The following is a 25,422-nucleotide window of genomic DNA, read 5'->3' as shown; positions in this document are numbered from 1 at the left end:
AAAACATGATTCACTTTACCAACAAAAAGCCAGTATGCAGAATAAACACTCCAAAGAAATATGCTGTTGAACACTTTTACCCATAGATTAGAACTGATACATTTAAGCAAATTAACTTCATGCCAAAAAGTCATGAATGACATTTACATATTAGATCATTTACCAAAAAAATATTTTATTTTGCTTGTTTTTCCTTTTTTGAACAATAAAGTTGATTTCTCCAAACAGCTTAATCCATTTTTATTTGTTTGTTTTCACACTTTGAAAACCAGATGTATGTTTCAGATTCTTTATCTCAGTGGTAAAAAATAAGAGTGTTAAAGAGTGGTAAGCTTACTGTATTAATTTCCTAAGTCTGCTGTAACGATGTGGCATAAACAGAGTGACTTCAAACAACAGAAATATATTTTCTCGCAATTCCGGAGGCTGGAAGTTCAAAATCAAGGTATCAGTAGGGCTAAACTCCATCTGAGACTCTGGACAGAATCCTTCCTGGCCTCTTCCCAGCTTCTGGTGGTTTGCTGACAGTCTTTGCTGTTCCTTGGCTTGTAGGTGTGTCACTCCAATTCTCTGTCTTCACATGACATTCTTCCTGTGTCTCTGTCTCTTCACATGATATTCCTTTTAGAAGAACACCAGTAATATTGGATTAGAGACCCGCCCTACTCCAGTATGACCTCATCTAAACTAATTACCTCTTCAATAACCCGATGTCCAAATAAGGTCACATTCTGAGGTACTGGGGGTTAAGATTCAATGTATTTTTTTTTTTTTTTTTTTTTCTGGAGGGAGGGAAACAATTCAATCTGTAACAGTTACCAAAACCAATAAAACTAAAAGCTTCTGACACTGGGGAATTACCTAGCAGCAGCCAAATTCTCCATTTTCTACATATATTTTCCTCATTACATGCAGAAAAATAACTAAATAGAGACATGAAAATTTTGTGTGTGGGCTGTGTGTGTGTGTGTGTGTGTGTGTGTGTGTGCCTGCTCACCTCTATAGACCTGGAATGGACCCCATCACTGATAACTCATGGAATCATGGAAAACTGCAAATTGTGAATTTACATTTTCATGCCTAGTTAATTGCTTTTATTCAGGAATAGTCATTGGCAAATTTTTCTTAGGGTAGACTGCATATCTGACAGTAATATCAACAGGTAAGTTTTCATTCTCTTCCTTTCTAGCATAATTTAATAAAATAAAATGGAATCTGCATGGATGGCTTTTGTTTATACATCCTGGATGAGATGGGTTACAAAACACCGAAGTGCTCAGCAATTTGGCTTAGGATGGATTTTAACTGCTTCTTCCTTACACTTGAGAAAATGCATCATTTGTAGTGAGTCTCACTACTCTAGACAGGTGATCTAAATAATTCAGTTACTCTCTTCTGAATTTCCTAAGTGGCCTAATTTTTTCCACTCAATTCTACAATCATTTTACACTACCCGATCAACATTTAATGCACATCCACTGTATACCAGGCACAAGGAAACAGAGATGAACTATAATCTCTACACTCAAAGATCTCTCCTGAAATAACTAAATCAAAGACTATTTTTCCTAATACGTTCACGTTGGATTATGGTATATTCAAGTATAGGAATGAGTTAAACAGACCAAGGGGATGAAAATACCTCAGGGGATGTTAAAGTTATTCTTGGACCCCATGCTGTGCTTTCGTGACTTGTTTGTTTTTTTATATTTTTTATTTCAGCTGAAAGAGACATCAATGTCTACTGTGGGGTCCAGGCCATTACAATGAAGATTAATTTTTGCACAGTACTTTTCTCCGGTTATTCTGAAACAGACCTGGCACTGAACGGAAGGCATGGGGATTCCCACTGCAGGGGGTTCATCAATAACAACACCTTTCCTGCGGTGGTCATTTTCATCATCAATCTCAGCACCTTGGAGGGCTGTGGAAACAATTTAGTGGTAAGATTAGTGTGAAATTGTGTGCTAGGTTTGGGGATCATAACTAAAAAAACTCCCAGTTTCATGAAATAATCAGAAGCCCAATCTATCTTTCGAGAAAAAATTCCAATAAAACTGAACAAATAGCTTTCCTTTGTCTGTTTGAGGCTTCTGCTCCCAATCATACAATTTTATTTTCCAATAGTGGTTCTGTTTATTGTAGCTGGTGGTTGAGGGGCCTGAGATTAACTGTGCTACTCCAACCAACATTATTTTGTGTGAGTGACGCTGAGGAATATGTCTCTACTGTTGATCATTAGCTATGTTCCTCATGCTTTTTATGGAAGTATTCCAGTGAGTTTGGCAATGGATCACTTGGCCTATTGCTTCTTAGTGTCCTCATTCAGGAAGAAAGATGAAATATAGAATGAGAAACTTAGAGTCTTCTAGGTATCATGTTTACCATTGAATGATCCACACCACTGTTCTGTAAAAGAGGGCTGTTAGCATTTCCAGTGTGAAATTCTTCATCCTGTGGGACTGTCCTTTGAATTTCAAAATGTTATCATACCCAATCTTACCTATGAAATCCCAGTAGCACGCTCTCTCCAGTCATTGTGAAAATCAAAACACCACTTCAAATATTTCCACCTTGAATGAGAACCACTAGTCTACACTATTCATTTATTTATGCATGCATTGAACACCAAAAATAGAATTGAAAGAGGCATTCACTCTCCTGGGAATTAAAATTAATTGAAGTAAAAATATTGTGATTTGGGGGGTGTTACACTAAAATTCATTTAGCACTATTTTTTCTTTTGCTTGTTTAAATAGAGTCTTATTGGTTAATCCTAGCAAAGACAAAAAGAAGATTCAATGAGCATGACCACTCAGCCCGGTGAAGAAGGAGAGATCCGTTTTTCCTCTTGATAAATTATTGTTTGGGATTAAGGGGGAAAGCTTGATTATTCTAAGGGCAGGACTTTTAAGACGTGGTGGGAGATAGGAGACAGGAAAAAGATTTCTTTGAATCTCCTTTATCTTTTCCCGGAGGGCAGTTAGAATATTGTGCCCATGACCATTTCCAAGTCTACAGCTTGAGTATTCTTGACTCTTTTTATTAAAAACGTTTATTCATCTCTCTGGGTTGTGTGCAGAGAGGTTATGAAGTGGGCCTAAGGGAGAGAGGGAGAGTGATGCAGGTTGATTATTACACATCCGAGGTTCCGTGTGGAGGGAGGGAGCCCATGTGGAGAGAAGCAGCTCTGCCCCTCCTCCCACGGTAGCCCAAGGCCTCTCCTTCAAGAAGCTTTCTACTCTTGACTTCAGTCTTACCCTGCTGCTGGAAAAACAATTTGGGAGAAATGCCAGACAAAGCCTGTGTGTGTGTGTGTGTGTGTGTGTGTACGTGTTCATGTGTGTACCTTCATTTTTTTTTTTTTAGAGCTGAATTACTCTGGTATAAAAATTGAGATATATATTATATGTATATATATAAATATATGTATATAATTTTTTTTTCGCAGACAGAATTTGCATGTTTAGCTAGCCAGTCAGGCAAGCGATGTGTAGAGAGGAAGAATCACTTACTTTTTTATTTTTGTCTTAGATGTCACCACCTTTGGAGTCTGCTCCAAGGATAGTCCTGTATGGGAAAAATTAAGTAGACTACTAAGTCATCTGGATTAGAATCAAAATGTTTTCATTCATAATGATTTTGGTTCTCTTCATGAGTCAGCTAGATTATTGCTTCAGCTTTGCCCATGTGCTCCTAGGTTCACGTATAAAGTATATTCTATTGTTGAAAATTAAATGTTACAGGTCTCCATAATATCTGCTAAAAATATTAATTGAGCATCATATTGTATTTGACATGGCGGGAGAAGCTCAATTGTATTATGAAGGTCAAGAACATTATTGATTATTCCTGAAATGCTGGCTCTTAAATTTTAGTGGGATTGGAGAAATGAAAGCTAATCAGTCCCAGGGAAATATACACATGGACAATATTTTTATATAAATTCTAGGAGTTCATGATCCCTCTGCAACCCACCTATGAACTATTGTCCTGGAAGGGGATGAGAATCTCCATGTACCACAGAGGAAGACCCTGAGAAGATCGACCCTAAGAAAATGTGTGACCTTAATTCATTTGTTCAGAATTTATCTCGAGGACCCCAAAATGCTGGTGTCACTGAGCTATGCTGAAGGGACAAAGGCAAACAAGACCAGGAGGGTCCCCTGCCCACAAAGAGCTCTGATTATGGATGGGGGTGTGCTGAGTCAGACTGCTCATGCACTGTGATTGCATGAATAGAAGCTGTGGGGCTATCAGGAGAAGTTTCCAGGCAAGATGAGATCCAGGGGAGGAGTGGGATATGTCGTGGTGAGGAGGGGAGAGTGGAGGCAGGAGGGGTATGCACAAAGGCCAGAGCAACAAGGGCCTTGGGGCTGGGACATTATTAACCAAGAGTGGGAGCCTGGAGATGTGAAGCTAACATGGAAAACAAGATCAGATTAACAGGGGTCTTTTAGACCATGCCACGGGATTTGGACTTTACCCATGAGCGTTTTCAAATTACTTGCTGTAGCACAACGAGTAACATATAGTCTCTCTACTTTCTTATTTATGAAATATGAGTATAGTGTCTTTGGTTATATGAAGTTTTATTTAGTTAAAAGACACATATGAGTCAGACAGTGAAAGACAAATATATGATATCGCTTATATGTGGAATCTAAAAAAATGCTACAAATGAACTTATTTACAAAATAGAAATAGAGCCACAGATGTAGAAAACAAACTTATGGTTACCAGGGGGGAACAGGGGGGATAAATTGGGAGATTGGGGTTGACATATACACACTACTATATATAAAATAGATAACTAATAAGAACCTACTGTATAGCACAGGGAACTCTACTCAATACTCTGTAATGACCTACATGGGAATAGAACCTAAAAAAGAGTGGATATATGTATATGTATAACTGATTCACTTTGCTGTACACCTGAAACTAACACAACATTGTAAATCAACTCTACTCCAATAAAAACTAATTAAAAAAGAATAAAATCACCCTCTTTATGAGAAGAAGAAAAAAAAGACATATGATCACTTATAAGTAGCATTATATGTGTATAATTTCAAAACCATGCCATGTTATAGTTGCAACAGACCCTAGAAATGATCTGTCTAATGTTTTATTTTATTTCTAATATTTATTTATATGAAATGCCTAGATTTACATGTAACAATTTAATAACTGAGCTTGATCTACCATTCTAACAGGTATCCACAATTCCTGGAGTCAGTGCTTATGGAAATGCAACTTCAGTACAAATAGGAAATATTTCAGGATATATTGATACTCCAGACCCACCAACAATCATCAGCTATCTACCTGGACTTCTTTACAAATTTAGTTGTAGTTATCCATTGGAATACCTGGTTAATAATACCCAGCTTGCTTCGTAAGTCGCATTTTATTCTTGCTTTCTCATATTGTCTTTTGGTTTGAGTCATTTTTACCCTTGAGGGACTTATAAAGATAGCAGGGTTTGTTGAGAATAGCTAAACTCAATCTAATGGAAATCATATAAGGTCTTATCTATCTATCTATTTACCTACCTATCTACCTCTCTATCCATCTGTGAGTGTTATTGTTATGATGCATATCAACAGCTCAGTTTTAATCCTCCCCCCCTCCAATTAAAATTGGCTCAAACTAGTCAGCCTTGGGTTCTCCTAGCTCCCTTCAGAACTGCCCAAGAACCCAAGAACCCTGGGTGCTTATGCAGTCCAGAAGGGCCTGTCCTGTTTCCAGTGTGTAGAACATTCGGTCACTGCATTGTTGGGTCCTCTTTGGCTTCATTCTCTGCCGTATCTCTCACTGGTGGACTCTGCTGCCCAGAATCTGAGGTCTCCATGCCTCCTGCTGAGGTGTCACCTGCACAGTTGCTGATGCTTCCCAGGAAAGGTGGTGTCACCCAGAGCCAAAGAGCTTCAGACATGGACTGAGGTCATTGCCTTTTGTTTATAGTCATGTATCCATTCATTACTCCCAAAGCGCATACTCCAAGACAGTTATACATCCATGTTACAATATAACCATATGGATTTGTGAAATATTTTTGACAAGATGGAGTGATTGAATAAGAACTTTCCCTCTCCAGTTCTAGGGTTTTCTATCACAAAAGTAAAGTTATTGTTTAATCTTAGTCACAGGGAACGTGGAGGACACATTTTGCTTCAGATAAAAAATATTCATAGATGACTTAATGGCACAATGATGACAAACAGCTTGGTCAAAAGCAAGATTTTGATGTGGAAAAAAAGAAAAGAAAGGCCTTGAGTCAAAAGCATACAGGTGCAGAGGGAAGGAGGTCATAGTCTTTCACTCTGCTCCCCTCAACTTTCTCACTAAATACACTCCTGAACTTCAATGCACATGGAAATGTATTCATTTATTCAATAAATATTATACACCTACTACGTGCCATGCAATGTTCCAGCAGTGAACAAAGTAAAACAAAGTCCCTGATCTCATGAAACTTCTATTGAAGTGAAATTGATGAAAATGTATTTGCATCAGATTCAATTTTTTTTGGAATGACGTTTTTCTGCAAAAGTTTCATGTAAGTAATAAAAAATGTAAAAAAGCTTCCTTTATAAATAAAAAGATCATAAAGAACAGTTTGTCTTTACTTAGTCCCTCTTGCTTTTTGATTATTTATCTGTTCAGTAATTTAAACAGTATGCACACTCCAGACCTAGTTAAAAGTATGTCAGGATTACTCAAGAGTTTTTTGCCTTAAATCTAACATTAAGGTATAACTGAAACTTTAAAAATCTCATCAATGCCTTCCTTTTCCTCAATCTGTTTTAGGTCCTCAGCTGCTATTTCTGTGAGGGAGAACAATGGTACATTTGTCAGCACTTTGAACCTGATTCTTTATAACGTAAGTTGACGGGCGAAGGATGTTATCTCCTCTTTCACTGTTCTGAGGAGCCATTTATGAGAATGGCTTTTATATAAAAATGTACCAAAAGCCACATTAACCTTGTTATACTTTGGTAACACTTATTCATCTTTACCACCATTTTCATATATCTTAGTGATAAAAGTATACTAAAAACTCCATTTTTTTCTAGAAGTTGGTGTATGATTTAAACTTTACTTTATAAATGTGATTCTGCATAGTTACTCCAAGTGTCTATCTACATTTATACATATATATTTATTTATGTGTGTATGTGTGTGTGTGTAGCCATAGTCAGGGTCAAGATTTTGGAAATAATATATTTGTGATAAAAAGATAGGAAAAGTCCAAATGATACTTGACTTGAAGGCACGATGCTTGGTGATGAATGTGTTAATATTTTCAATGTGGGTTTTGGCTGTTGTCAATTCTGTCACATTTGAAATAATTTGGGTTGACAGCACAGTATTGTATAAACTTTTGTCATTTAAATATCGACAGTGGCAGCAAAAACGTGAAAAATACATGAATTTCTATTTATAACTAACATTAATCTCACAATGATATTTTCATGTTGATTAAAAATTTTTATTCATACATGTTAAATGCCTGATTTAAATATCAATTTTCAATCTATCAACCAACATTTTTGTAAATTATGAATCTGATTTTTACATTATTATTCGTGTCATCATGGCACTGAGTTATAATTCATGCAACTGATTTAAAAGTCATTGCATTATACTTTGAATATAATGTGCTATAAATATTGTAGTAAGACATTTTCCAAAGGCATTTTAAAAAGTCATGTTTATAAGTTTGTAGTCTGACACCACAGAGTTCTAAACAACAAATTAAAATGTGTTGGAATGGAGATTGCCTTTCTGTCATTTCTAAACTTTCTTCTGTAAGGAGAAGCTGCCAAGATACTTGGTTTTACAATACTCAGCAAATATGGGTCAGTATTCATTCCCAGTATGGCCAGATATTTATTTTGTTGTGAGCAGTATTTTTAAATGGGAACATTTCTGTTAATTTATATGTGTAAGGTCCCTCAGGTAGAATTGTGATGAATGGTTTGGATTCAATCTTATTTGTTATAATTGAGTGAAACAAAGATGAGAATTCCTGATCCTAAAAAAGTGAAAAACATACTCACATGACATTTAAGGATACCACTATTTTCTGTGAAATTAAACTATTCTCTCAGCAGAAAAGCAGAAAATCAAACCTTAGAACTGTGGATTTGAGGAGAGCTTTGCTATTAAGCTCTTTCCTTTATCATTAGAAATAGTATCGTAGTCCTGTTGCTAACTAGACCTAATCCTTCAAAGAGTTTCTAGAATCTTAATGCCAAGTAAAAGTCTATAATTTGATGATAACCTTAAGATTTTAATTCTATAGTAAGTAATTTATATCAGAATATAAATGAAATACATAGTGCCAAAATCCTTCTCATTTTTAACCAATTTGCAATGAAAGTATTACTAATGGTTGAATTAATACATTAAAATTTAAAAGTTATTTACTAACCAGTTATTTAATAAAATTCAACCACTTCCCTACAAACTAGTGTTTTAAAAATTAACAGACAATTTTTTTAGAGCAGTTTTAGATTTAGAAAAATTGACCTAAAATGTACAGAGAGTTCCTATAGACCTCCAGTGCCTGCATACAACTTCCTCTATTATCTGCACCTTGTATTATGGGTCATATGGCATATTTGTTACAATTGATGAACCAATACTGACATATTATTAAGTAAGGTCCATAGTTTACATTTAGGTTAATACTTCACGTTATATATTCTATGGGTTTTGACAAATGTATATGACATGCATCCATTATTACTGTATCATACAGGAGAGCTTCACTGCCCCAAACTAGTTTCTTAACATGGCACCATTGTAATATTTTGCCATCTTACAGGACATTAAAAAAATAGTAATTTATACTGAAAAAATTTTTGTATACTTTGACGAATTGATCCAAAACCATATTTATTATTTGTTTGGAACACTAACATTTAGCTACCCAAATGTAATTTTATTGCAGTATTTCAAACTAAGTATTATTTTACAACCATTGGGGGCCATATTTTCCTATTTTACATGCAAAGTTTGTGATTTCTAACCCTTAGGAATGATGAAAATTATATTACATACCTACTGCTCTTATTCTATGGTTAGTTACTTGGGAAAAAGTACAATTGTTTATTTCTATGTGTTCTGGGATTCAGTGAATGTACTTAGGAAAATTTTACTTGTAATAAATAATGACATTTATTGACTGTGTGATTTTAATATATGGAGTTTACTTCAAGTTGAACTATGACCTTATTTTTGCATGGTATAAATAGATCAGTTTTCTCCTCTGTGGAAACTGAAAGTGAGGATGACCTTGTGAATTTGAATTATACCTAAGTAATAGTGTCTTCTGAGCAGATAAAGAAACAGAGTAAATCTAAAACTGGGTTATGTTAATTATGAATTATTTTTAAAGTTGAAGAAAAAATTTAAAATAAATATAATTGATTTTAGGGACAATATTGTGCTAACGGGAGTAAAGGCAACTAAACAAAATAAAATCAGAAGATCACCTTTTAGAAGAATAAATTTGATAAGTCATGATTAAACCACAGCTGAGTCATATCACTTGCAACTGACTTTATAGTATAATACTTGTAAAAAACAGTAAACATTCTTCTGGAGAATATTGATGCAAATACAAGATGAAAGAACTGTATAGTTAATGAAATGTGGATAACTTGGAGAAGTTGGAAAAGGGAGCCAGAAAGATAATGAAATAAAAATACTACCTATCAGAAATGGTTAGAGGAGCTATTATCATTTATCACAGAAATATAGAAAATAAATACAGCATATAATCCCTCATTTATCAGGCTTTATTTGAGAATGAAATATTCCACATGAATGCAACTTTTTCAAAAGTGAATCATACGAATTATTATTCTTTTAATTTTAAAAATTCAATATCTGTTGTTTTCTTCCCAACCTTCTTAAATAGAGTATGCTCTGTATTTTGCCTTTGCTTGATGATGTTGAGATTTCATAATGAACATTAAAAATTCCCCTTTGCTGCAAAATAGCATTATCTTCAGAGTTACTGAATTTGGGGGAAACAATTTGCCTCCATGCTAAATGATTTGACAGCTTAGATTTTGAGAAGTTTTTTCTTTATTCTACATTTTTTTCTGTTCTTCTTTACTATCAAATTAAAGCTGTCACTTCTCAATTTCTAATTTGCTGCTTTAATCTACTGTAGATTGGGAAGTGATATAAATAAACTCTCCAGAATTGGTCTAAACTTAGGGTAAAAGGTAGAAATGAAGTCCTAAGACACCCTTCTATAAGTCTTTACCATGTAATCTAGTACAGGAATTCCAGGGCATGCATTTTGGCAACTCAGAGACCATACTGGTCTCTTTTTAGGTTTTTTATTAAATTTTGGTAATTTCAAATTGCCAGATAAGTGACTCTGGGTAAATGAGACATTATTTAAAGTGTAAAGACTTACAACTCCAATGGCAAAGGGCTTAAACTGAAGCAGATATAATTTAAATAAACTGAATATTAGCCACTAATATAATTTAAATAACTGGAATATGAATTTAAATAAACTGAATATTGATAGTTGAATATTAGACAAACTAAATACTAATCTCTGACTAGTAACCATTGCATATAATTTAAATACACTGAACATTAATCATCATAAATGGTAAACTACGGACACAAAAAGATTTATGCATGAATTTGTTACTTGGATATGATTAAGAACAGTTCTGCCAAAAACTAGAGGATTAATTAGGTCCTTTTTGGAGTTGGTTCTGTAAATTGATGTTGATTTGACCCCTTTTCTTTTATAGGACATTATTGTCTTAAGTAGATGTGCTGTTGGGAAGGCAATGATAGATTAATTGCTTATTTTTTTCATCATTAGGATTCAACCTACAGTCAGCAGTTAATTATCCCGAGTATAGGATTACCTTTGAAAACCAAAGTATTTGCAGCTGTACAAGCCACTAATCTGGACAGCAGGTATTTTCAAACCCTTATCTTTTGTTGGTTAAAACATTTTGGCTGCCTAAAGCCTCATGAATCATAAAGTTAGCTCATTCACTTTAAAAAAAATATTGCCATTGCCATTCCATTTAGAAATGCTAAACAATGGCTCTTAAAGAAGTAGTTAAGGGGGACTTCCCTGGTGGCGCAGTGGTTGGGAATCCACCCCCCAGTGCAGGGACACGGGTTCGAGCCCTGGTCCGGGAAGATCCCATGTGGCACGGAGCAACTAAGCCCGTGCGCCACAACTACAGAGCCTGTGCTCTAGAGCCCGTGAGCCACAACTACTGAAGCCCACACGCCTAGAGCCCGTGCTCTGCAACAAGAGAAGCCACCACAGTGAGAAGCCTGCGCACAGCAACGAAGAGTAGCCCAGCTTGCCGCAACTGGAGAAAGCCCGCGCACAGCAATGAAGACCCAAAGCAGCCAAAATAAATAAATTAATTAATTAAAAGAAAAAAAAAGTAGTTAGGGGCATAGGCCTGAGGCCACTCCCCTAGGGATTTTAATACATCTCCTGCCCTAACCAGGTACAGACATTTCACTCTCGCCATCCATGGCTACACATTTTTGCCAAACATAGCAAGGCTTATGCCATTGCCTCTGACCAGATTCTATCTCCACCACCACCCTCTTTCCTCACACACACGCTTCCATTTTATTTCTGCCAGCTCAAATCCTACGCAGTGTTCCTGGCCCTGATCTAGTGTCATCTCTGTCTGATATCTATCCTTATCACTCCAAACAAGAGAGCAGTCAGAATGGGGTGAGATTAATCAAGGGAAAAGACACGAATTTAAAGGAAAAGAAGAATATCAGTGGAACCACTGTTCTCCCAGTTTCCAAAATGGGAAACTCGACCCTATATTAAGGTGACATAACCTCACCTTAAATGTCCAAAAAACTTCTCAGGAATTCACCCCATCTTATTCTTCAGTTTTCCTTCCCACGTGCCTCTCCTATTATGTCTATTATTCTTCCACCCATGCAGCCACCCTCTGGTCCAGCTGTCAGCATCTCAAAACACCTCCTGCACTCTCTAGCACATTCACCCCAAAACATCCCTGCCAGAGTGGGGATTGTGACCTTCCTTCATCCTGCTGCTTCTCTCTAAAAAATGTCAGCACCTAAGACTCCTTTCCAGATTTTCCAGTGTCTCCGTGCTGCTCGCATCTCAGCCCTCCCACCTGATGCTCCCCATGAACCCCAGGACCTTCCTAGTCCCTTCTGGTTTTTTTTTTCTTTTTATTTAAAATATTTATTTATTTATTTTTGGCTGCGTTGGGTCTTTTTTGCTGTGCGCGGGCTTTCTCTAGCTGCGGTGCGCGGGCTTCTCATTGAGGTGGCTTCTCTTGTTGTGGAGCACGGGCTCTAGGCATGTGGGTTCAGTAGTTGTGGCTCGCGGGCTCTAGAGCGCAGGCTCAGTAGTTGCGGCACACGGGCTTAGTTGCTCTGCCGCATGTGGGATCTTCCCGGACCAGGGCATGAACCCGTGCCCCCTGCATTGGCAGGCGGATTCTTAACCACTGCACCACCAGGGAAGCCCTCCTTCTGTTCTTTCACACCTTTGTTCACATTACTCTTCCCACCTGAATGCCCGCCCACCCACAATCGCCACACCTTCTGAAGCCATAGACCTCAGATTCTCCAAGAGAGGGATGATTTCAAATATTCTGCCTCCTGTCAAACTGTATATCAAATCATGTACCCCAATTTTTGGTTTAGAAGGTAATGCCTATATTTTTTAGTTTGCCTATATGTAAAAATACATATATTTTACATATTTGCCTAAATTAAAACAAAAAAGAAATGCTAATAAGTAGAAATAACATATTACAAGGGGGCTTCCCTGGTGGAGCAGTGGTTAAGAATCCACCTGCTGGTGCAGGGGTCGTGGGTTCGAGCCCTGGTCCAGGAAGATCCCACATGCCGCGGAGCAAATGGGCCCGTGCTCCACAATTACTGATCCTACACTCTGGAGCCCACGTGTCACAACTACTGAAGCCCGTGCACCTAGATCCCGTGCTCCTCAGCAAGAGAAGCCACCTCAATGAGAAGCCCGCGCACCACAATGAAGAGGAGCCCCCGATTCCCAGAACTAAAGAAAGTCCGTGTGCAGCAACGAAGACCCAATGCAGCCAAAAATAAATAAATAAATACATAAATTTATCTTTAAAAAAACCAAATTACAAGGATTAAAGGGTGACACCCACTTTATGTCATTAATTGGAAAATAGCAATTCTTCCCATAAAGAAGGAGGGGTAGTGACTGGAAGAGGGCATGGGGAGAGCTTTTGGGATACCAGAATGTTCTATGTTTTTCATCTGAAAGGTGATTAATCAGATGCAGTCATTTTGTGAACACTTATGATTCATGTATTTTCTATGTGTGTTACTATTCAATAAAAGTTTATTAAAAAACAAAAGAACTCTCCCCATAAGAATCTGGGCCAAAATTATATAAAACTATCTCCAGAAACATCTCTGCAAAATAACAAAATCAATCAAGTTTCATTTGACACATAGAAAATCCAGAATGATCAGAATTGAAAGGAAATTCAAAAGTAAAGATCCATTTCTGGCCTAGTAAAAAAATTGTAGCATGTAAATAGTTTATTTTGGGTTTCTCATATATTATTATTTAAACATTGCATCCTGAAGAGATTAGCACACTCTAGAAATCTGGTTCTACTTTACCTTCTCCCTTTTTGTCTTCTTGGCATTTTTATTCTTGGTTGTATGTGATTCTTGATGTGTGACAGCAATTTGTTGCAGACTTTTAAATAGTTTGAGTTTAGGAGAAAATTTTAATAAACAAGAAGTCTCTGCAAATAATATAAAACTATGTTCCCTGGGATAAGATGTTTGTCGATATCTACTTCCCTTGGATTAGTAACTAACATCCAAAAGGAGATTCTGACTCTAGATTATTCTTACCTCTTCCTGCAGATGGAATGTCTTAATGGATTATTGCTACACGACCCCATCAGGGAACCCAAATGATGATATTCGATATGATCTCTTCCTTAGGTAAGTGTCTAAGTCTTGTATTGATAGCAATAATCCTACTGTAGATAATTAAAATAGAAAAGCTAAGTCAGATAAACAAATTATAGTGTACTTTTATAGCTTTTAAATTTAAAGTTTTACATTTTGAACTTTTAGTCCTTATATAGTTGGAACTATAAAAGTGGAGAAAAATTTTCAACATGAAATGCTGATAAGGCTGTTGTTGAATGACAGTTACAAGTAAGTTTGCTCCATCAAAGATGTTTTATTCATGTTTAGGTCATGTGGGAATATTTCACTGTCTTAGGAAAAGCATGGCTAGGGTACTATGGACAATATGAGAAAGGCAGTGAGAGGGTACTATTTTTCCAAAACTAGACTGTCTCATGGTATATCAAAAGGAGAATAAAATTAAAGTAATGGGCTAGATAATTTAGACCTCAAAATGCTTTTCTTCATTTATCAGTATTTAATATGAAAGTGTAATACAGCCTACCACTCCTTTTTTATCAGAGCCAATAACTTCAACTTCATTCCCCAATAGACAGTGATAGAGTGAATGTAATCTACATTTGGGGAAAGGGGACATTGATCATAAAAACATTCAATCATCTCAGTTCCTTTTCAGCATCTTTATCTGACAGGAGAACAGACTTGAGAGTCAAGCAATGGCTTCTAATCATGCTTATAAAATGCAGTTGGCTCTGATCACTGCCACTTATTGACACATGATGGGAGTAATATTATGGGAAACCAAAAGAATAAGTTTTACTGGCTAATCAATGTTAAGATGATACTCAGAGGGTATGATCAAACTGACACTCATATTCTATTGCTGGAAGTGTTAATTTGGTTAACATTTTTGGGAAAAAATATCAGTATGTATCAAAAAACCTTAAAAGATTTCATATCCTTTGATTCTACTTTTGTGAACTGGGAAGCATATTCTAAAATATTTATGACTTTCTTGTCTATCAGTGCTATTTAAAATAGTAAAACATGAGAATCGACTGCATGTTCAGCAGTAAGGAAATGGGTAGGTGAATTATGGAGAACCAGTAAGTTGAGAGCTCACACAGACACAATAATCATATAAAATTATTTATAAAATAGAAAAAAATAGTTGGTTCTATTTTATCTCTTCCCCTTCTGTCTTCTTGATATTTCTATCTTTAGAAATATGTGGTTCTTTAAAATTTAAATGTATTAAAATATGAAGTGAAAGAATTGGCATACACGATTGTACAATTGACCTCATTTATACAATACATGATAGAAAAGACTATAAGGAAATACATCAAAAGGTTCACCTTTGTTATTTATGCAAGTGAGATTGTGGATCATTTTGTTTTGACATTTTTCTTATTTTCCAAAATTTCTATAATGATTACGTATTGATAATCTAGAATAAGATCATCAGACTTCTGGTATGACTATGGCTTCAGCTTAATTCTTTCAGTTTTCTTCTTGGAAACTATAGAGACTGAAATGGATAACTAAAAAAAGTCCCCTAAATGCCATTTTCAGTGAGATTAGGAGGAAAAGAAAACCTAGAAATTCCAAAATATGTGTTAGTGTTGATAAAAACAGTTACGATCAAGACAAAACAGAGCAGGAAAAGGCTGGCAGGAAGCAGAGTGGGAAGAAGTGGCAGGAGAAGCAGGGAAGAAAAGTGATTGCTGAGGGGTCCCAGTGCCATAGATCCCAGAAACAGTCAGGAGAAATGCATACCTACAAGAACAGAGAATCACAAGCTAACTGAATCGAGAAAAAAGGGATAAACAAAAAATCCATAAAATACCAAAGAAAGGGGGAAATCAACATCGAAATGAGGAGGGTATGGCTCTACCAGATATTACAGTTAATAGAAGCTCTAAAGTTATTAAAGGGGTATGATATTATGTGAGGCTAGACACATAGACAAAAATTTAGAGTAGTAAGTTGAAAAATAGATCCAAAACATGGGAATTTACTATATGACAGAGTTTGGTAACATGCAAATCAGTGAGATTGACAGAGATTTTTAAAAATAGTGCTGGATAGTAGATAATCTTAAGAAAAAAAATAGCATAGGATCTGTACTTCACTCATTATACCATGGTAAACTTTAAATAGATTAATTTAAATGTAAAAACTACAGCTTTAAAAGTGATGGAAGAAAACATGCAAAATATCTTTAGAAATTTGGAGTAAGGAAAATCCTGTTTAGCCCACATACTAGAAGCCATAAAATAAAATATTTAAAATTAAATTATGTAAAAATAAAATTTCTGTGCTCAAACACACACACACACACACACACACACACACACACACACACACACACTGGGAGGAATGTCCAAAGCCAAACAACAAAGTTAAAACAATTTACAACTTACGTAACAAACAAGGAACCACTCTTCCTAAAAACCAAGAATTTATAGGAATCTTAAGGAAAAGGCCAACAGTACAATAAAAATTTGAGCAAGGAACATAAAAAATTTTCAGATAAAGAAACACAAATGGCTCTAATATATATGAAAAATGCACACATCCATTCACACTAAGATAAAGGTGAATTGATTTTATATGGTGATGGTTTATTGTTCCTACCAAATAGGGAATAATCCAAAATTTCATACATATACTTTGTTGATGTAGCTCTGAGGGAAATAAGTATTTTTTATACACTACTGGGGCAGTACAAAATGCAACAATATTTATAGAGGGCGTTGTGGCAAAATCTGATGAATGATCCTACAGATATATAGATAACCCTGCACACGTTCAAAATGATGTATTGTAAGACTATTCATTATTACTTTGTAAAAATGCAAAAGATTCAAAACAATGCAAGTGTACATAAATAGGGCACAGGTTAAATAAACTCTGACGTGTGCATGATGAAATAGTGTACAACTGTGGAAAAAGATGAAGGAGGCTCTCTAAATATTGATATGGAAAGACCTCTAAGATACATTGTTAAATTAAAAAAAAGGCAAGGTACAAAACAATATAGAGAGTGTGCTATCATTTGTTTAAGAAGGGGGGAACAGTGAGAATATATTGCTTCTGCTTCTATTTGCATATGCCCTGTGAGGCTGCAGTAACATGTGAGGTCACCTTGGGCAGGTTTGTGTGTGGACATGGGAGAGCATGGACAAGGGCAGAGATGTGGGGAGAGACTTTTTACTATATATATTTTATACTGCTTGGATTTTTGAACCATATGAAAGTATAATTCCTCTAAAATTTGATAATAATATTATAATCAGAAACTGATCTGCTTAAATATTGTGATCTAGGTCACTTACATATCTGTTGAGTTAGTTTATTCTCCTATTAAGTATCTATAACATGGCATAATTTTGTTAGCTCTTAATGTAATGGGGTACTCTTAATACTGCAGAAATTAATTTACAAGTCACGGTGGGTTGGTACTTTCCAGTAATATCGTTTTCACATTCTTTAACGTGTAGCTGTGACAAAGATCCTCAAACAACCGTCATTGAAAACGGCAGGAGCCAGCAGGGCCGCTTTTCCTTTGAAGTGTTCCGATTTGTGAAACACAAGAATCAGAAAATGTCCACTGTCTTCCTGCACTGTGTTACCAAGCTCTGCAGAGCTGATGACTGCCCCTTCCTTATGCCAGTATGTTTTTAGCAACTTTATTCTGAACTGTTGAATTGATCTAAGCTGAAAGTTATCAAGTGTTAGGAACTAATTTCTACATAGAAAGTGGATATGCATTAGGTCAAATAGTTTGGAGTACAATTTTTTCATTCATCCAGGAAAGATCTATTGAATGCCGCTTTGTGCCAAGCATTATACTGGGAATACAGAGATGCATGAATGAGTTCTGAATTCAGTTAGCTTATCCTTTAGGATCATGAGATAATCATGGAATAAAATATGACAAAATGTTATGGTGCAAAGGCAGACATATATATGGGCTGTAGTAAAAGGCATTATTCATCATTGTGAGAGAGATGAAACAGGAGAGGCTGGGAGGCTCAGTGGAAGAGATATGACTTTGAAGACAGCTGAACCCCAAAGAGGCAAAATCAAGAGTATAAGAGACACTCCATGCCAAAGGATGGTCAAAGTCACAGACACATGAAACAGAGTAACCAGGGAACTTCCAATCCTTCAGTAGGGCTATGGAGCAGAGTAGAATATCTAGACAGTAGGCCCCCTAGTGTTACAGCAATATTAACCTGAGAAAAATGCAGTCATGTTTTTTGATTTGAGATAGCTTTAATGTGTTTATATGTGTGCTCTAATTCATGCATTTCTTCACAATCATTAATTGCTTTAGTCCTAAGTAGCTATATCAGTTGGGGTTAAATGGAGATTCCACATTTCCTTGGCTCTGTGCTGACCAACATTTCAGGGAAAGATTTATTAAAGCCTTGAGAGAAATAAAAGTAGAAAAGTTTGATAAACACAGCCCTTTTTCAGGGGAGCCATTGAGCTATGTAAATTAATGAGGCAATGCACAATTACAACGGGAGGAAATAAGAAATGCGGCCCAAGCCAGGATAAGAAATACTGTAGCAGTTATATGCAAAGTAATTAAATAAATGCACAGAAGTAAATGAATAAAATTAAACATGTGGTATCTCTTCTAAAAGAATCTGCTTTCCAAATGGCCATAAAGAAACAATTTTGTGCCGGTGTGGAATTTCATTTGTTTTCTTAACTCCTTAGATTTGCGACCACAGAGAAAGGCGAGATGCGGGGAGGAGGACCACCTGGAGCCCCCAGAGCACTTCTGGAAATGCTGTCCTTTCTGCAGGGCCCATCATTACTCGGAGTGGTAAGAGCGCTCCTCCTTCTGTGTGTAGTAATAGACGGTTCCAAAATGGCTTGTTCCTTGGCTTCTAAGGAGAACTCAAAGTGATTCTTAAAGAGCACTAATTAACTGTGAGACAAGATAAACTGCTAGACAACTTTAATTTCATGGTAGTTTCCTGTTTATTCAACTTACTAAGGGAAATATTGTCTTTACCACATTTCCCTTCACACACACACACACACACACACACACACACACACACAAAGTATACGGTGCTGGACATGTTTCATTTGCCCATCCGGATCCACTCTGCCCTTCCCAGCCCCTCTCTGACCTTGAATACTGGTCTCTGTGAACTGCATCCCCTGGCTGCCTTGCCAAGTAGTTTCTGGTTGGACTTGGCCAATAGGTGGCGCTGTCAGAGGTTGGGTGTGAAGTCCACACAGCTCCCACCAGACAACTCTCTCCATTCAACTACTCTCAGAGTTCTGGAAACTCTCCCTTTAACCCATAGCCCAGGTAACTTGACTTTCTCCTGTGAATTCCCTCCATCTTTATAAATAGTCCTATTAAATCTCCTTAAATTGCTAGTTTGAATACCATTTGCTTCCTCCCAGGATCCTGAATTGTAATAGTATGTAAATACGCCCACCAGTGCACTCATTTGTGCTCATGACTCTAATGGACACAATTGTTTATACAATACATTTTCATGTATACAAATATTTGTATATGCATGTGCATACACATACATATACACATACACACACACTCTCCAAAGGGATACTGCTTTACAAGCGTGAACCTGGAGATATCCAGAATCAGTTGGATAAAACAGACATGCATTGTAAACAACACACACTGAAGTCTGAAAAGCTGGTTCTAGTTCCAGCTTTTGTCCTAATAAGCTGTGAAACTTGGGATTTTCCTCCACTTCTCTGGGCAAACATTTCTTTCTTTATTTTTAAAATAAAGGGTTTGAAAAAGTAGCCTTTCAGATTCTTTCTAACTCTATGGTTCTAAATTTGTCTAAAAAGGGAAAGCAGAATTCTGATTTGGACTATATGCTAATAATTTTTCTCTATTTTATAATAGCCATAGGCTATTATTATGTTTCAATTGTGGGTCTCCTGTCCCACAATGAAAAGGAAGTTTTGTCTGAAAGAGGTAATTAAGCAAAAGTCATTTGGACCTGAAAAATCCAGACAATTGCTTTAATTATTCACTCCTCTGTGTTTGTGTACACATATCAGTATTTTTTTAAAAAGCCTAAGAGGCCCTTTAAATAATGCAGAAATTTATTAAATATAAAATTTCAAACTTAGTCTCTACTCCCTGAGGGTTTGGTATGTTTTGAATGGTTTGAAAATGACTGGTTTGTGGTTTGTCAGAGGCCCAATCCTTATCTCTATCTAGCTGTCGGAAATAGCTCATAGAATTACACTGCATGGAAACTCAGCTCTTGCTGCCAATAATTAGGAATGCTTTTGGGTAGGCACAATAAAAAATATTCTTAAACAAAAAAAAAAAAAAAAAAAAAAAAATTTTCTTATTTCTATGGAGCGTATCTAGAGTCAGTTTGCCATAAGAAAAGAACCTTGAAAGTGACATTTCTCTGTTCATGTTGAGTAGATGACTTTTCCTCCTCTTTAACTTCTTTGCTTCCTTCTTACCTGGACGAAATCAAATTTAAATATTACAAATTTTAAATAATTTACTACTGTAATATAATTTTAAAACAGACCAAAATTATTAAGATTTCCAAATCCCAGTAAAGATTACCAAGCAGCAGTTTCTAATCCTACTGTAGCTCACCAGCTATCCAGGTTTATAGGTTTCTTCCACATCACGTCTAGTCATCCGAAATATCTATGTTAAAACCTCAAAGAGCTAATGCCTTTGATAACAATACCTCTGATGTCATGCCTGGATTTCTTCCTTTCCAATTTCAACTTGTTTCCACCTCAAAGATGACATTTATTTCCCAATGCACTAAGGTTCTCTCCTAGTCACCTTGGTTTCTCCACCCGTAAAGCCCCCAAAGGATAATGGTTAACCTTCCTTCATTTCTCTCTCACTCTCTGTGGATTTTTTTTTTTTTTTTTGTAACTTTGATAAATAGCAGTAGGATGGTCCTTATTTTTGGATATCATGGTGGCCTCACTGCCTAGAGGACCATGTGTAACAATGATTTCATTATAATACTATAATATCCTTAAAATTTTTTAATTTTAAATTCCATACAAATACAACTCAGAAATCAAGCTATAGCCATTCACAGGCAAATTCTATGTAAATTTAATGTCCAACTTAATGACCAGGTCTACCTTCTTCTCTTAGTTTTACTTTATTTTTTACCTTAATTCAGCTAGAATTTATCTCTGCAGATCCTGTGGCTGATTTTCATAGACAAGTCCAGTTTCAGGCTTGATTTGCTCTCTTCAAAGCTCTCTGATACTTGGAATTTTTGCTCTGTTTACACACTGAACCACGCCTTCCCCTAGACATCTGGCTTGGATCAGGTTTAATAAGTTGTTAAACCTCAGAACTCCTGTTTTGTTTTGTTTTACTTTAATGAAGTCAAATCCGTTGTGGTTATTTTTACCCAACATTGTTAATCCTTTTTTTAGTTGACTTAGGAAAATATTCATATCTTCAGAATTCAAAATCCTCAAAATTCATGAAATGTTCTTATTTTAAGCTCTGAAATGCTAAAACTATTCGGTAGGGAAATGCTTATCATGGGGTACAATCCTGGAAATTTAAAGGTATAATCACTGGAAAATAGTAGTACCTAATTTTTTTTTTTTTACAAAAATTCATATGGAGAAGTTCAAGCCAAACTCTTGTCCAACTAGCGTCATTGAGTTTCATTGAATAATTCATTCTAGCATATTTATTTAGCCCCTACAGGGACAGCCACTCTGCTAGGAACTGGGAATAAAATAGAGAACAGGCCACAGTCTTTGCCCTTGGGGAATCTTAGAATTCAAATGTAGAGATAGACTATTAACGAACATGACCCAGTGGAGAGTAAAAAGTTTTGAGGCTCTCAACCTGAAATATGTGGTTCATTTTACCACATAGGTAAATTGAAGACTTAAAAAAATAGTTTGTGCTTAGAAAGGAAAAATATTCATTCTGCATATATCTTTGCACTGATGTTCACTTTTTCCATTTATTTCAGCTACTTATCTGAGAGAAAAGCAGAGAATGACAATTTATCTTCCACTTCTGGCTTTTAAACAGCTGTGGTATTGCTGCTATCACTTTCCTCCTATGGGTCCTCAGCTAGCTATATGTTTTTTGAAGAGCTCACCAAGTTTAGAATTCCAATCTGTTTGAATTCCATAAGGTTTCTTTTAGTGTATATGTGTATAAGACCAAATTGGTGTGAGAGAAAAATAGAAGTGTATGGTGACAAAAAGCTCCTGAAAAATCTCTACCTCCCTTTTCTAGACAGTTCTTTGATTTTCTTTTAATTGCAATGATCCTAACATTGCAGGATACCAGAAACAGAAGATAACAGATAAATTTATTCTCGCTAAGCTTATTCAGTATCGAGTACAATTCCAAACAATATTCAAATATTACACACTCTGATTTCAGCCATCTACCAAAGGTAGGATGCTTTCAGTTTTTCAGAGTCCTGGAGCCTGCAGCTGATGTGGCTCATTTGGCATCTTTGTCCCCACACAGAGATTTTGTCCACAGCCAAGTCCTTGTAGATGACAGCTGGGATGCTGTTCTTACAAAAGTGCTTTGGTAATGTAAGAGAGGAGTGGATATTCTGACTTCTTTTGTTAACCTGAAATTGCAGAAAATAGTGGGGGCATACAATCATAGAACTTTTGCTTAATTTGGGATACATAGGAGGAAACTTCCTATTCTTTAATAGAAACCTTTTTTTTTTTAAGAGCAAATAAATGTAATTCCTAAACAAAGAATAACTTTTAAAAAGGAATTTTATAGCATTATATATTCTCTTCCATGTTCCAGTGAGGCAGCTTGTTTTGGGAAAGGGGCACTCAGATCTTTTGGATGAATGAATCACAGTGCATACATCCTGTCTATTTCCATGAGAAGCTATTGTCCTTGTAGGATGATACTGGTTGGAGGTTAGGATTTTCCTAAGGGCGTCTTATAATGAAAATTTGTATTTTGTTTTTCTTTTTGTCCTATAGCAATGCATTGCACCATTCTAAAGAATCCTATGAATGAGTGCTTTATTTATTTTGGACATTGTACTTCAGGATCAAACAGCAGAACCATCATTTCTGCCAAGACTCATATGTCTGAAAAGAAATGGCATCAGATGTTTTATAAATATCTCACCAGGTTCTCCCATCAATTATTTCAAATACTAATCCTGGAGTTTTATAGTTTGAGATATTTATCTCTTTTACTAAAAATATTTCCACACTTGCTAGTTTATATTATTTTAGAAAAGGGACTCTGAAACTGATCTTTTATTTAAGCTTAGTGTTTACTTTATCATGGAGGCTGTGGCAGATGGAAGTTTCTTCATCTGTAAAATGGGAGTAGCAATAATATCTAAACCATATGGCAATTATGAGAATTAAATGTGATAACATATGAGATAGCACTTTGTAAACTGTATGAAATTACACACATATTAATTGTAATAGTATTTATACTCCAGAATCAAACAGCCAACTGCACACATTTTATGGTTCAAATAACAAACACTCACAGGCACATATACACCCATGTATTTAAACACAAATATAAAATTCACTCATTGTGTATGTTCAAGGGTTAATTGCTATATGATTACAAAATGGGTAACAAAAACTGGGAAACCAAGTGAATGTGTTCATTGCATCTATTATGTTTGTCAGGGAAAATGAAAAATCAATGGCTTCAGTCTTTTACTTAACAGATGCAAATAAAACTGCAACTCAAGTTCAGGAATGATTTTTCTTTTCATTTAGTTATTAAGTACGAATTTATTTTCTTGGAACTTGATGTTTTTTGCAGATTATAATGGGCAAATTGGCATCACTTAAAATAGAGTGGCACTAAATAATGAATGTTTCTCTATAAAAGAATAATAAATGGCAGGTTATAGGGCTTTAAAAAATGTAATAGCTGTTAACAATTACTGCCCCCACTAACCTGACTGGAGAGATAATGATGAAGCAAAGTCAGCAGGAAAGAATACAGAGCAGTATGTTTTATGATTTTATTTGTATGCCCAGGGCAGTGGCGGGGTGTGGGCTTGGAGGAATAGATAGATGATGAAATCTTGGACACATGGAACAGGAAATGAGAAAGCAGACGGTTTAGCGGGACTTTCGTTATTGCCTTTCCCAGGGAGCTTGTGGGTGAAGGTGAGGGGACATATAGGTAAAAAGTAATTATAGAACTATAACAGACATAGATAAATATTTGGAGACACAATATTGCTTTTCTTTTTCTTTTCTTCCCCCCAGATGAGACTCCAACCAACAATTCACAGCTTGGTAAGATAATTAACATATATTGAAAATTAAAGTATAATTTTTTTAAATGGTAAGTATTTTTTGGTGATTAGTTACAAAACTGTAATCAACTAAAAATAATGAGCTCTGGTTTAACAAGCTTGTTATATTTTAAATAACAGTTCACTGAGGATTTCTGAACTCATATGCAACCTGTTGGTCAATTTTTAGAGCATTTTATAGGTGACTGTTTTTGGCTGCCGGGGGGATACCAGGCCTCTAAACCATACAATCCTTTGGGTATTGAATTGAATTATAGTCAAATAAATTGTAGCATAATTGTCTCATGCTGTTATTCTACAAGATACTGATGACAGATACTTTGCAGGTTTAAATTGGGATAAGGTGAGTTAAATCTGATGCTGGACCTTCCCACTGTGCGTGTTTATTACTTGCAGGCTCTCCAAACGAACCTCATTTCCAGCTGAACGCCATCACCAGTGCACTCATATCAGGAACGGTCATTCTGGGAGTCGTGAGCTTTTCCCTCCTCCTGTGCTCACTGGCCCTTCTACACAGGAAGGCACCCACCAGTCTGGTATTGAATGGCATACGAAACCCAGTCTTTGACTGACTGTCACAGGCTCCTGCTCTCGGGAGAAGGCTTCACTGACTCTGCAGTGTGTGACTGCAGTCAGTGTTCTATCTGAATTGAATGCCAGCCAGCATTTGATATTTGTAGGTTTGATAGATTTCAGTGTAGCTTGTTAGCATGACAATAGTGAGAGAATTTTGATAATATTGCTCTTGTCACTTACATTTGTGGTCAGCCCTGTTTGTATGGCACCCATGGGTATACTGAGAATAAGCAAACAACATTCAGGACTTAGATCCTATAGGATCTGTCATTATTTCATTTCCTTTCAATTTTCTTTTGGTTATTGGTTTTATAGATAAAAGGTGACCATAGGAAAAAAAATAAATTTGTTGCATTTTATCCCCTAAGCATTAAAAGCCATTGTGATGGCACTTAGATTTGCATATGTGGTCCTGAAATGAAAGTTGCTTTTTGTTTTGTTCCAGATAATTGCAGCTTGGGGATAGGTTTTAATTGGACCAGCCAATTTGGACACCTGAGATTTAATTTCTCATTCTATGACCTCCTATGTTTTTGGCTGATTTCCGTGTCTGAAAACA

General features: G+C 36.0%; 1 protein-coding gene across 4 annotated transcripts in view; it reads left to right on the top strand.

Annotated features, from left to right (window-relative positions):
* ZPLD1 (zona pellucida like domain containing 1) overlaps nt 1–25,205 on the top strand; it is a 74,282-nt gene extending 49,077 nt beyond the window's left edge. For all 4 annotated transcript variants that reach the window (XM_059922188.1, XM_059922190.1, XM_059922187.1 and 1 more), the window contains 9 exons: nt 1,723–1,943; nt 5,220–5,401; nt 6,817–6,889; nt 10,874–10,971; nt 13,945–14,025; nt 17,463–17,634; nt 18,694–18,802; nt 24,238–24,267; nt 24,684–25,205. In XM_059922188.1, coding sequence (XP_059778171.1) covers nt 1,723–1,943; nt 5,220–5,401; nt 6,817–6,889; nt 10,874–10,971; nt 13,945–14,025; nt 17,463–17,634; nt 18,694–18,802; nt 24,238–24,267; nt 24,684–24,859 — 1,142 coding nt within the window. In that variant the 3' untranslated portion in view covers nt 24,860–25,205. The remainder of the gene's footprint in view (nt 1–1,722; nt 1,944–5,219; nt 5,402–6,816; nt 6,890–10,873; nt 10,972–13,944; nt 14,026–17,462; nt 17,635–18,693; nt 18,803–24,237; nt 24,268–24,683) is intronic.
* Nucleotides 25,206–25,422: the final 217 nt, after the last annotated feature.

This window comes from Balaenoptera ricei, chromosome 4 (genome assembly GCF_028023285.1).
Source record: "Balaenoptera ricei isolate mBalRic1 chromosome 4, mBalRic1.hap2, whole genome shotgun sequence".
Classification (NCBI taxonomy): domain Eukaryota; kingdom Metazoa; phylum Chordata; class Mammalia; order Artiodactyla; family Balaenopteridae; genus Balaenoptera; species Balaenoptera ricei.
Note: the sequence above shows the minus strand (reverse complement) of the source record. Positions and strands in the feature narration are given on the sequence as shown.